This window comes from Sitophilus oryzae, unplaced genomic scaffold (assembly GCF_002938485.1).
Source record: "Sitophilus oryzae breed Bouriz unplaced genomic scaffold, Soryzae_2.0 scaffold_1165_pilon_pilon, whole genome shotgun sequence".
NCBI lineage: Eukaryota > Metazoa > Arthropoda > Insecta > Coleoptera > Curculionidae > Sitophilus > Sitophilus oryzae.
The window spans coordinates 196,960-210,003 of NW_022145799.1; the positions used below are offsets into that span (position 1 = coordinate 196,960).

The following is a 13,044-nucleotide window of genomic DNA, read 5'->3' on the forward strand; positions in this document are numbered from 1 at the left end:
CAATTGATTTTGGTAACTTCCTGTTTCACCGGAAATGACTACAACTTTTGATTTTTAAACGGCACCCTCGGTATTTTTTTACTTCAATTCAATAGAAAACGTCACTCTGAATAGAATAACATATGATATGTCAACTTTTTCAATCTAGCGTGCCATGGCTGTGTTAAAAACACTAGTTTTTAATCAAAGAGCTTTGGAAAAATAGATGTGTTCATCTAATATTTTTCGTGTCTTGTCCTGGCCGGTTAGAAGATGACCAAATCGTATTTTTAATCATATCTCAATTTTTTCAAATGGAACGAGGGTGGCTCATTAGCATATTTAGAAAAAGCATTTTCTACGAATAATTTGGTACCACACACCGTATTTTTTTTGTATTTCGAGTCAAATTGTTGTTATGAACCGCATGTTACAATTTCAAATATACCATATGAGAAAATGTCAAAAGTTGACATATAATATGTCATTATATCCAGAGTATCATTTTCTATCGAATTAAGTAAAAAAATACCGAGGGTGCCACATCAAAAGTTGTACCTAGTCATTTCAGGTGAAACAGGACGTGACGAAAAACAATTGAATATGTCAATCAATCCTAATTTATGTAATATACTAACGTTTTTTTTTTATCTAAAAAAATAAAAAAATTATAGGGGTGAGCCACTTTTGAGACGCACCCGGTATACTGTCTGGTTGGTACCGTATATTATATACACCCAGTATACTGTTTATTCTAATTTATGTCATGTCAAATCTCCACATGCTCCAATGTCTTGTTATCAAATAACAGAAAACGTTTGTAACGCTCGATAAATGCAAGCTCTACGTCAGGAAGGAATACCGAACGGTAAATTAAATCCGGTAATAGACGGCTATGACGTGGTCACCATGACGATCCGCCGGCCGCTACAAACAAAACAAATACTAATCAAGAAGCGGCCGCAACGCAGGGCCCACAAATATTTGACGTCTATTTCGTAAACAGCTTTGGCTTAGCGATGAAGTTTAAAGTGACACTCAGTCAGAAACTGGACCAGAACGTTCCAGTCACTTGCGTCGGCTGGAGCAACACAGAAGAGGTTTACTCGATTAGGTAAAGTTAATTAGAAATTAGGGAAGACCGAGCAGCGCGAATTAGTCGCTGTTTTGACATCCAACAAGTGACGTACATTGTAAGATAGAGTATACAAAGTTAGTAAAATAATCCTTTATTATTCTCCATACACGACGCATGATACAAAGAATCTTTGTAACATGTACACGACATGTACAAGAGGTACATTTTTTATATACAATGACGTAGAATCTACATCACTGGGTATACAAGGTGTTTCAAAAAACATGTGCCATCTCTCGGTGGGGAGATTCTTCACGTAAAAATAAAATTTATTTTTCATATCAACTTAGGTCCGATTCTGCCTTGTTTCGTAGCTACAAACTTAATAATTTTTCGATTTATTATAATTCTACCAAGTGCTTTTACTGATTCAAATGAACTTTTGAGGGTAAAAGTTACTATAATTAACGGGTTACTTAATATTACATATAGGTTATCACTGGAATATTTTGCAAAAAAAAACATGTGCGCCACTGACTTTTTTCTTTTGATATCAAAATTGTGTAGGCCATTTAATGCCAATTAAAAGTTATCTCTTGATATTTTGTCGAATTCGGCTCGTTGATGAGATAAACGCAATTTTAGTAATTACAATTAATAAATTATATATTTTGCCTAATTTATTATTAAATATTATTACTATTAGTCATTATTAACATCCTGTAACTCTAAAACTATGCATTTCCATACCCATGTTTATTGGACCTTTTTTTTCATATTTTTTGATCAAGAATTAATGAGTACTTATTTAAAACTTTTGCAAGTTAATGATATTAAAATTTTTTAAAGGTTGCTATTATAGACTTGGATCAAGGGAAATTAATAAAATTGCGTTTATCTCATCAAGGAGGCCGAAATTGACAAAATATCAAGAGACAACTTTTTTAATCGGCATTGAACTACTTACACTATTTCGCTAAAAAGAGAAAAAAAAAGTCAGTGACGTACATGCTTTTTTTAGAAAACTATTTCAGTGGTAACCCATATGCACGGCCCTGGTGAATATGTCGACACTTTTTTAGCATTAAAATATGTCACATTTATAGTAACTTTTACCCTCAAAATTTCATTCGAAACGGTAAAAGTACTTGGAAGAAAATTATAATAAATCGAAAAAATATTAAGATTTTAACACCCTGTATCTGATTAAAAAAGAAAAAAATATTCGACTGGAAAGCGAGTTGCCATCAGTTATTTTTGCTTCAATCGCGAGAATTGGCTGGTCATTGGTCAAAAATTACGCATTTTTTTTTTGAACAACAGACTAAATTTGCTGATCTAAACCCAATCAGAAACCATCAACGAAGTCAATAATTAAAAAAAAGCTCCATATGATAGGAATTTTATCAGTGCCACTGTATATTTTTAATTTTTGAATTCTACATGAAATAAGTATTGCTGATTGTTCTTGATTTACTTATTTTTTTCAATAACATCCTAAAAAATAATATTCTTATAATAATATATATTTTTCAGTGATGATTCTCAAATACTTTCATGGTCCGTATCCAACAATCAGCCAACCAAAATGGCCCAATTAGATAAGGATTTATACGCAACAGATATTCAGTTTTTGCCAAGAGTTGGAACGACCCTGGGCAAACATGGTGATTTGATTTTAGTGACTTCTGCAGATGGAAAGTAAGATACTCGATATAAATTGTGAAATATAAAGAGAGAATATCGCAATTTTTAGGTTTCATATAATAAATAAGACTGGGAGAATAGAAAGAAGTGTGGATGCCCATAAAGGAGCTATTCTAGTTGGACAATGGGGTAATGATGGCACTGGTTTATTGACAGGTAAATAAATGTATATTATTTATAATTATCGCACTCTTTAATGGGGGGGGCATTATAAGATTTAAATAAAAATTTAACAGTTGTATCAACAAATATTTTAGAACTCTCTAGGGTTACTTATTTCTCTGAAGACTTTTCAGTATGTCTATGGATTCACTTTACAAGGGGAAAAACTGTTTTATTACTGACATTTTGAGAAAAATTCATTCTTCATAAAAAATTTTGCTTGTTCTAAAATGGTTAATATCGTTTATACTATTCCAAATTTCCATACTGTTTTAGAGAAAATTAAAAAAAAACATGAAATTTTGTTTGAATTTTTTCCTAAAGATCAAAAGTCGTTTCTATTGTAATATAATTTAGATTTCATTCTTTGATAAATGTTTATTATCTTTGGTTATTACTAATTTTGATTAATGTCATATTTTTTGCTGTTAATAAGGTATCAAATTTTCCGATAACTATTATCACCCTTACCGTAGTATTGAACTAAATAAATTTTGTGCTTCTTTAACATTATATAACAGCAAAAAATATGACGTTAATTAAAATGCAATTAATATAAATCTATCAAAGAATAAAAACGAAATTATATTACTATAGCAACACGTTTTGATTTTTAGAACTCATTATTTTTTTTTAATATTCACTAAACCCATATGGAAATTTGGAAAAGTATAAACGGGATTAAAAAAATTCAAAACAAGCAAAACATTTTATGAAGAATGCATTTTTCTCAAAATATCAATAATAAAAAAATTCCTCTTAAAAAAATTCCTAAGGGTTAATTTAGCTTTAAATTCCTAAAGCTAAAAATTTATTCTTCCAGTTAAGTGCGTAGATAATAAAATTAAATTTATCTCTTCCCTAAAATCACCGACGAAGAAATAACATAATCCTGACCTAAACCTCATCGTTGTCTCCACACCAACGCCATCGTCGCGTTTCCAATCCTCTTAGAAAATAATTCCACCCTAATTTTAACGTTTCCACTGGCAAACTTCAACCGCCGCTACAGCGCTCATTTAAGACAGAAGATTTCGGGTTCTGCAATCCCGTCTTTCTAAAAGCAATTTCCTGTCACGTTTTAATGCACCATAAAAGCTGCCCGCCGACATTTCAAGTCGTGCACTCACACAGAGCAAGTGACTAATGAAATCAATTTAGGGTTTAGTTAATAACTGTGTTGAGAATTTCGGAAGTGAACGTTACAGCTGGTCAAATATTGCAGATTGTATATGTTTTTCTTGAGTTATAACTTGCCTTTTAAGATGGTCCTACACGATGTGGCAAACAGTTTCCAACGTTGGACACACGGATATTCGCCACATCGTGTGGGAGACACATTTGCTAATTGTGTGTATTCTATAAAGGCCCCAGTACACGTTTGGCCAACTAGTTGGACTAATGAGTTGGGCCAAAAATATGTACAGTGCTTACACGTTGGTAAAGTTGCTCAGTCTGCATTGGCCATTTATAGACGAGAAGGATGGATGTGGAAACCATCGCAGCCGCGGCAATTTATTTGTACAGTGCTTTCAATTTTTATAGAAAGGTGCACTAAACGAAAGTGATTAAAAAAAATGGCATAAAAGAAGTTTATGTTGTTCATGTTTAGGATTCCATATTATTGGTTCGTTTTGGTACAAATCTATAAACCTTAAAATTTCTTCGCTATTCCAAACCGCCGTCGTAGTGGCCATCGAATTTTTCGCCACAAAAATTGAACACTAAGTATACAGTACGTCTGTCCGTTCTGTAGCTACGGGGTATCCGTGAGAGGGGAAACTATATTATCTCGATGTTTATCGTAAAAAATTAGACGACGCGTCCCATCAATAAAATTTGGACAAATTTGCAAGTAGCCATCAAAAAGAGTGGATTTGCGGTGACGTACTCGTCAAGTCGACGTATAAAATATATTGTTGTTTATTTAAATGTTTTTTGTCCGCATTCCTTTCATAGACACAGATCCAGCAGACGTACTGTATTGTACTTCCTTCCGATAGCAACTCGAAACACAAACAAGTCTCAACCAACGACCAACGTGTAAACGCTGTTTGGTATATCGCGCCAAGGTCCTTTGATGTGTTCACGAAAAACCGACAACGTTCGGTTTGTAAACCAACGCTGGCTGCCAATCACCAATTAACGCCAAGTGGTTCTGTACACGTTGGCCCAACTCATTGGCCCAACTAGTTGGCCAAACGTGTACTGGGGCCTTAACATTGGCGAAAACTGTGTCAAATGTTGCTTCCAACGTTGGAACCAACGTTGGACGCATCGTATAGGACCGGCTTTAGGAACATAGTTTTACAAATTTTAATATGAGATTCCGCTGGTAACATTAATTTTAATGATGGCAGTATTTTTAAGAAAATGACTCATTATTCCTTGAGCACACTTTGCGAATGCTAAATATCTTCATTGATAGAAATGACATTTAGAGATATACCGTATGATCAAAATAAAACGACGTCCAGTTGGCATGGAAATGACGATCGATAACATTCTCAATATAATTTTACATATAAAATGACAGCGATCTTTTACATATAAAATGACATGGCAGACGCCGTTATTTTTTCGATCATATTCTATTTTAACGAATGTTATTGAATTTGTAAAGAATAGAAATACTCATATATCTGCCCAAATGAAATAAATGTCAAAATTATGTTTTTTTTCAAACGTCACAAAAGTATTAATTTTTGCGATGTGATTGACAATGTAAAAAAGGCATTTCAACGCCTAGACATAAAAGTAAAGCACTTTTACGCCTAAGCATAAAAGTACGAAAATATATTATTAAACTGACATAAAGTGTCAAATTCAACGAGCGTAACCATAGTTTCTCGATATACCGTATGATTGAAAAAAACGGCGTCTATTTGGCTGGGAAATGACGGTCGATGACATTTCCCATATAAGTTTACATATGGAATTTCATAACCATCGCTGACGCCGTTTTTTCTCGATCATACGGTATAATTATATACAAAGTATGACTTTTAAATATTTTTATATTATTTGGAAGGTTTGAAATTGTATAAAAAATTATTTGTGGCGTTTGAAAAAAATAGCCGGTTCTATTCGGAGTAAAAATGATTTTTTGTGCCTCGGCTCTATGTCAAACGTACAGCCTCGCCAGAAAAACTGTCATTTTTGCTTCTAATAAAACAATATACGAGTACTATTTTATTAGGTGGCGAGGACGGTTTTATCAAAATCTGGTCCAGAAGTGGCATGTTAAGGTCTACAGTAGTGAGCAGCGACAACTCAATTTATGGAGCCTGTTGGTCTCCAGATAGTCAGAGCATAGCGTATACTCAAGGCAAATGCGAATCGTCAAACAACTAGCTCCTAATACCAAGCCATTAAAGGTATGCAAACAGTCATGTACACATCTCAAAATAAGGAAAAGCAAGAAATTGTATGACCTAGTTGGCTTGGACTTATAAAAAATTCTAATATTATTTCTCCTAAGAATTGTTTATCTGTCAAAATATCAAACACACTTGATCATAAAAATGTTTGATCACATTGTATTAATTTCAGTGGAAGGCACACGAAGGTGTTGTACTCTGTTTAGCATGGAGTGCAGCTTCAGATATAATAGTGTCTGGAGGTGAGGACTGTAAATACAGGGTTTGGGATGGTCAAGGACGTCCAATGTTCTCCAGTGTCCACCACGACCATCATATAACGTCTATTTCTTGGACACCTTCGGGTGATCTTTTTGCTGTTGGGTCGTATAACACTTTAAGATTGTGTGATTATTCGGGGGTAAATATCTGTATCTATTTTATTTACCTATGATATTATCTATAGCTACCAACACAATATTTATTGATAACTGGAAAAATAATTTTCAATAACAAACATGATTACTGAAGAAAAGAATGGTTGCCATGTTTATTAGCTAATTAAATTGGTGTTCTTGACTCTTGTAGTTGTTTTATACCAGATATGTATGTATGTTTATTTTAGTGGTCTAGATCTCTGGAGAAACCCAATACTGGTAGTATTTATAAAATGTCATGGTCAAATGATGGCACTCAACTTGCAGGAGCATGTGCAAACGGGCATGTGTTCTTCGCCCATGTGATAGAAAGACATGCTCATTATTTAAATTACACGTAAGAAATCTTATATATTTTAACTTTACTATATATTTGTATTATTTGCAGTCTTAACAGAACTAATACTAAATAATAATTTAATTTCTCAATCTGTAAAATTTTCAGAGCATCTCTAAGTGAAAGAAAAGTAGTCACAGTCAGAAATATCATGGACGATACCGTAGAATACTTGGAACTACCAGAACGCGTCATACAAATGGCAATGAGATACGATCATTTAGTAATAACAACCCCATCCCAGTGCTTCATCTACAGTACTAGCAACTGGAACACGCCCTTTATTTTCGACCTTAAAGATGGAGCTGTCAATCACTTGGAACTAACAGAAAAGTATTTTTTTAGAAACTTATTTCTATAAAACAGAATTTCTCAAAGTTTAGATATAACTCCACAACTGTTAGAATTAAAGGACCATTGAAAATCCATTTTAAAAATTCAAGCTACAGAAAAATATACAAAAGAGATACCCTCAAATTGATATGACAAAATACCTTATAAATTTATAAAACTCAACTACAAAAATACGAATTTTAAAATAACCGTAATTGGTAAATTAATATATAAATAATTGTTAATATATGAGAAACAAAGTCGAAGTAAAGAAGTCAATGTCTCTTTTTTATATTTATCATAAACTTTTCAGGTATGATAAACACTTCGTTATAATTTGTCATATCATAACCTAACGCACTATGATAAACACTTTATAACAAAGCTCACCCATCAATTTGCAAGGGCCACTTTGAAAACTCCTAAAACTGCTTTATTATTTACAGGCATTTCTTAGTTATCGAAAAAAAGAGTATAGGAATCTACAACTACCAAGGCAAACTAACCGGACAACCGCGTTGGCCCAATATGAGATTAGACTATCTCAGAGCAGTGCTCATCTCATTTTCTAACGACACTCTAGCCCTAAGAGACGTAAACGATCAAAAATGTATGGCACCGTTTAAAAAACCAATCAACAGACAATAATTATTTATTGTATTTTAGCTATACATATTATAGATTTATCAAACAACAGGTATACCAACGAGTCGTCTGTATTAATCCAGCACAGTGCGCCTGTTATACAGATAGCTTTGGACCAACAGGGACCGTCATCCTGTAGAACTCTAGCTGTATTGGACAAATCTCGTGACCTGTATATTGTGCACGTTAGGACTACAAGTAGATCTTTCTCAAAATTAGGTAAATATTTTATTTGTCAGGGTATTTCACTATCAATACTATTTAGTACACAACAACACTGTTTCAAAAAGGCTTCATATCATATCGCATTCTTTTTTAAGTATACTGGGTAATAGTGCGAGGTGGCATTGCCAGCATATGTCAGCTTTCGTCATAATATTATTTAAGAATAGAGAAAAACATTAAATAAATGCAAGGTATATTTTTGTAAAGATATTACAATGTTTTAGGAAGAAAAATCGATTCCTTCAAATGGAACTCCAACATAAATATTCTAGCCGCCATACAAGACGCCCAATTAATTGTTTGGTATTGTCCATCTGCCGCCTTCAATTCCAAGCTGCTGCACATGTGCTCCTTGCAATACGACTCGCCCGAACTGGGCAGAAATCCAAGAATAAACGACTTCGTAGGAAACTCCGTTTCGATTAGACGAGCTGATGGATCTTTGATCAGCGTGCCCATATCTCCCTTTCCTGAACTAATTCACAAGTAAAACCGCGTGCGGAATATCTTATCGCTTAATAAAAGCTTAATTTTGTAGGAAGATACAAGATAACAAGTGGTCGGAGGCTCTGGACTTGTGCAGAAGCGTCAATAACGACATGGTGTGGGCTTGTCTGGCGGTGTTGGCCACCCAGTCTAGCTCGGAGACGATGGATATAGCAGAAGAGGCGTTTGCCAATATTAATAATTATGAAAAAGTTATTTATATTCAATATATAAAGGTATTATTATTACGAATTAAAATACAGAAATCCGCTACTATAGGCTTGGTGCATTCTCCGCCGGTGCTGCCACTATCGGAGAATATCATAAAAAACTGATATATGCACAGACACGGGTTTAAGTAGCGAGTATACGAAAAATTTATTATATAATTATTATTCTAAAAGTGTTAAGAAGTATAATTTGTAAAAATTCTAAAAAAAATAAAAAAGTAAATAATATCTTCAGAAGGTTTAACTTGTATTATAATTTATTATTGAAGCTAATAAAACTTTTTAGATGAGTTCAACTACGGTAGCGAGCCTAGTTTTACGCACAGGTTTTTCTAGTGGGGACATAACATGGGCTATTTCGGTACAGGTACATAATTATAATTTTAGAAGAAATTCATAAAGAATCTAAGCACTAGTTGATTAAAAAAAAAGTATACCATTAATATTGCCAAATTATATTTTATCCTCTCATAGTATATCTCTATTATTTAATTATTGATTATGTAATGGGCACTTTGTTTACTCACTTGTATCGTCGAACTGCTTGACTCCATAAAAATAGATTTTTATTTAGCAAAAGTTTTAGATCAAATCGGTGTTAGAAGCTGTGAAGCTATAAAATGTTGATTCGGGAGAGTTGAATATCCGGGAGTTATATAAGTTGAGTTATTGAATGTTATAGCACCCAACAACCACGTAATTACGCCCTCCTTTACGAGTTAACGGTTTTTCGGCAATTTTTTAACATTCGAAATTGTCGGAACACAACACAACGCCCACTTCGAGTTCTTCTTCACTTAATTTTTACTACCCGAAACAGCGTTACATCACACAAACCTCGTACCTGAGTGTTTTATAGTTTCAATAACTGCACTAGCAAAAAACTAAAATACTTAAATATTATGACAAAGCCACGATTTCAATAATATTTTAATTGCGATCAACATGTACTGTAACCAGGACGACGTCAAATACACAGTGAAAACTTCTGATTTCTGCCGTATAGAGCGCTGCGGTCGGAATTTTTTGAAATCAACTGAAATGCACCAAGCCTATAGGTAAATAAAAATAATTTCCCAATCACCTTCTTTTAGACGTTACCAAGTAAAGCTGAACAGAAAGCCCACATGGCTTTACTAGGTGGCAAATTGGAAGAAGCTGAATCAATCCTACTTCACAATGGCATGGTATTTCAAGCAATTTACATTAATATAAACATGCATAATTGGACCAGGTAACAATATTCCAGCATAAAACCTCTTAATGTAAAAAGATCTTTACAGAGCATTAGATTTAGCCACTAAACATAAAACACACGTCGATACAGTATTGTATCTTAGAGAAAAGTATTTGGAGACATTAGGAAAATCGGAAAATAACAATAAATACAGCAGCCTCAAAGAATCAGTAATTAAATTTTAAAATATATTAAAATAATTTAATAATGTATAATTTTAGGTGACTATTGATCCCGAGAAAATTAAAGAAAAAATTACTGCAGAAGAGAACAGAATACGACATTGATAAATATTGTCTTTTTATTAAATGTTTTGTTCTTAAATGTTATATTAATAAAGAATATTTATACTTAATATACAAATGTAGGAATGCAAAATACTTTAAATCCTATGATTATTGTTACATTTCATCATTTTTGTGCTGCATCTAAATACTGTTGGTACTGGCCTTTCCTTAGAGGATCCAATTTAATCAGCTCTTTATAATACACAGCTCTCTTATCTACATATTCACTATCACTTAGAACCAAACTACCAGTAAGCCAACATTTGGCCAATAAGATCCCTAAAAAATGAAACAGCTATAAGAAATAACCATAAAAAGAATATTATAATTAGTAATAAAAGGAACTCATACATATTCTGATAAACTTACATTTACAATCAGGCTCTAATTCTTGCAATTGTTCTAACGCCTCAAGCAGTTCTTGCTTTTTATCTTTGGTAAGAGCTGGATTACTTAAAACCCATCTTAAATAAAACCAGGCACTGCTGTCTGCTGGATCTGTAAACACAGCACTTTGAACAAGTGATAATTCTCCCTCGACACTAGATTCATCCAATGTTCTCAGTTTACTTCTATAATGCCACGAAGAATAATTAGAAAAATTTACATTCAGTCTATCTTCTGAAAATTTCAACTCTGCAGACAAAGTTATACCTATTTTATTCACCAACAGTCTCCTATAATCCCAACAGTGAACTGAAAATATACAAAATATGAATATTTACATATAATATTCAGCACTAAATATATTACTTACAATTTCTGTCATCATAACTTAAGTATTTGTTGCATAGATTAAATTCTTTGTCCCAATTTGGTTTAGGATGTAACATTAAAACCCAGTATCGATGATCCATGATCCGTAAGATTTTGGATTGGCTAGAAGGCACTGTTCTGTTAGTGATATTTCTGATTCAAGGAACTTTATAAACTTCTCTTCCCCTTCTGTTTCATCCTCACAGCTGAGAACATGTATAAGATGAACTTATTTATCTATATTAGCACTGATACTACACCTTTTGTCTTTCTCAATTAATATTACTTCTTTTCTATAATTCCACAAAGTATAAATGTCAGGATTGACAAATAATAATTGAGATGCAATTGCAAACGACTCAGCATCATAAGAATCAGATTTTCGAGATGATAAGATCTTTTTCATGCCCATCCGATATGCTGTGAGCTTCTTTTGTTGCTCCTTTCTTTTTTCTTCCTTTTGTACTTCCGTTGATTTTACTTTCAATCTTCCGTGCTTAAAATAAATATTTCTTTATTGAATTAATTACAATTTTCAGTTTTTATTACCATTTTAGTATTATCTTTTAATCTTTAATAACTTAAAAGTTTATTTTTGATTGTCATCTTACGATAACTTAACCTCAGATTTGACTTGTACATTTAAACTACTTACACATACTCATCTCTGATTTGAACATTTGAACTACTTGCAATTTGAGATGTATATTCAAAGAGGTATCTGGTTCTAGCATATAAGAAAGGCAAAAAAAAACATCTTAATATAAAAAATATGAAAAGAAATCTTAATAATTTAATAGTTTATTAGATATTATTATATAAATTAAGAAAAAAACTTTAATTTTCCAAGAAAGATACAAAATCTGTTAGTTTATACAACTGATCCTCGCTACTAGGCTGAACTATTGGATCGGGTATTTTTCTAATTGGGTAAATCATTTTGGTTTCATGCTCCACACGCCAACCCCTTTCCGAACATGCTGCTGCACACACATCTGGTGGCAAGCCTGTCATTGCAGAAACTGTATCTAATGTTATTGAAGAATATGCCTGAGAAATCAAATCAACTGCTCTGGATCTCACAACATCTAAAAGTTGATATACATAACAATAAGAAAAACAAATATACAGCAATTGCATATACTCAATACCTTGAACATTTTTCATTATTTCTGATACTGTATCTGACCAACTCACTGCATTTAGAGATGTATATGTGGCTGTAAAGTCACTTTTCCATAAATGTTGTCCTACTGTCCATATACATCCTATTTCTGGATTACTGCTTTTAATACTCGAAGGAATTCTCTTCCACAAAAACTTGGCATTGCATCTAAAAGAATGGACATAACAATAAACCAAATATGTAACGTTTCTGGAATAATATATCTTACAAATCATTTTGGTAAAGATAAAACGCTAATAATCTAGAGTAAACCTGCGGACTAGCAATTCCGGTAGGAGCCTAGAATAATTAATTGTTAAATAAAATCGACATAATACAGAACTTCAAAATACCTCTAGTTCTTGCCGCTCCAAATCTTCTACTATTTTATCAATATTGCTTGCAAACATTCTGTTTATTTCTCTATTTTAATGGAAAAATCGAAATACCGGACATTTACTTTTTTTAAACTTTTCCAAATACTTTTCATAATAATAAACAAACTTGTCAATCAGAAACGTCAGGATGGTTTAAAAATAGTGCTCTGTGGGTGTTATATGATTATATGACTTTTAATTTATATATGATTTAAAGGAGGAATGGGGTTAAAAGACATTTATT

The 13,044-nt window shown here is 32.8% G+C and overlaps 3 protein-coding genes across 3 annotated transcripts; 1 reads left to right on the forward strand and 2 right to left on the reverse strand.

Annotated features, from left to right (window-relative positions):
- Nucleotides 1-924: 924 nt before the first annotated feature.
- Nucleotides 925-10,569, forward strand: LOC115887630 (intraflagellar transport protein 80 homolog). The gene is given in 15 exon segments (XM_030907097.1): nucleotides 925-1,093; nucleotides 2,594-2,758; nucleotides 2,814-2,920; nucleotides 6,126-6,257; nucleotides 6,260-6,303; nucleotides 6,479-6,706; nucleotides 6,911-7,059; nucleotides 7,168-7,392; nucleotides 7,839-8,002; nucleotides 8,059-8,256; nucleotides 8,487-8,748; nucleotides 8,801-8,984; nucleotides 10,073-10,212; nucleotides 10,262-10,385; nucleotides 10,437-10,569. Coding segments are annotated over 15 exon segments (2,283 nt in total). The 5' UTR covers nucleotides 925-998; the 3' UTR covers nucleotides 10,503-10,569.
- Nucleotides 10,514-11,892, reverse strand: LOC115887639 (geranylgeranyl transferase type-2 subunit alpha-like). The gene is given in 6 exon segments (XM_030907107.1): nucleotides 10,514-10,781; nucleotides 10,872-11,198; nucleotides 11,260-11,355; nucleotides 11,358-11,464; nucleotides 11,519-11,754; nucleotides 11,808-11,892. Coding segments are annotated over 6 exon segments (924 nt in total). The 5' UTR covers nucleotides 11,811-11,892; the 3' UTR covers nucleotides 10,514-10,626.
- A 172-nt stretch (nucleotides 11,893-12,064) lies between these two features.
- LOC115887595 (COP9 signalosome complex subunit 8-like) lies at nucleotides 12,065-12,924 on the reverse strand. Its single transcript, XM_030907066.1, has 4 exons — nucleotides 12,777-12,924; nucleotides 12,653-12,723; nucleotides 12,410-12,591; nucleotides 12,065-12,346 (listed from the first exon to the last, which is right to left on the reverse strand). Exons 1-4 carry the CDS (start codon nucleotides 12,831-12,833, stop codon nucleotides 12,096-12,098), a joined length of 561 nt encoding a protein of 186 aa, XP_030762926.1. The 5' UTR covers nucleotides 12,834-12,924; the 3' UTR covers nucleotides 12,065-12,095.
- Between the last annotated feature and the right edge of the window lie 120 nt (nucleotides 12,925-13,044).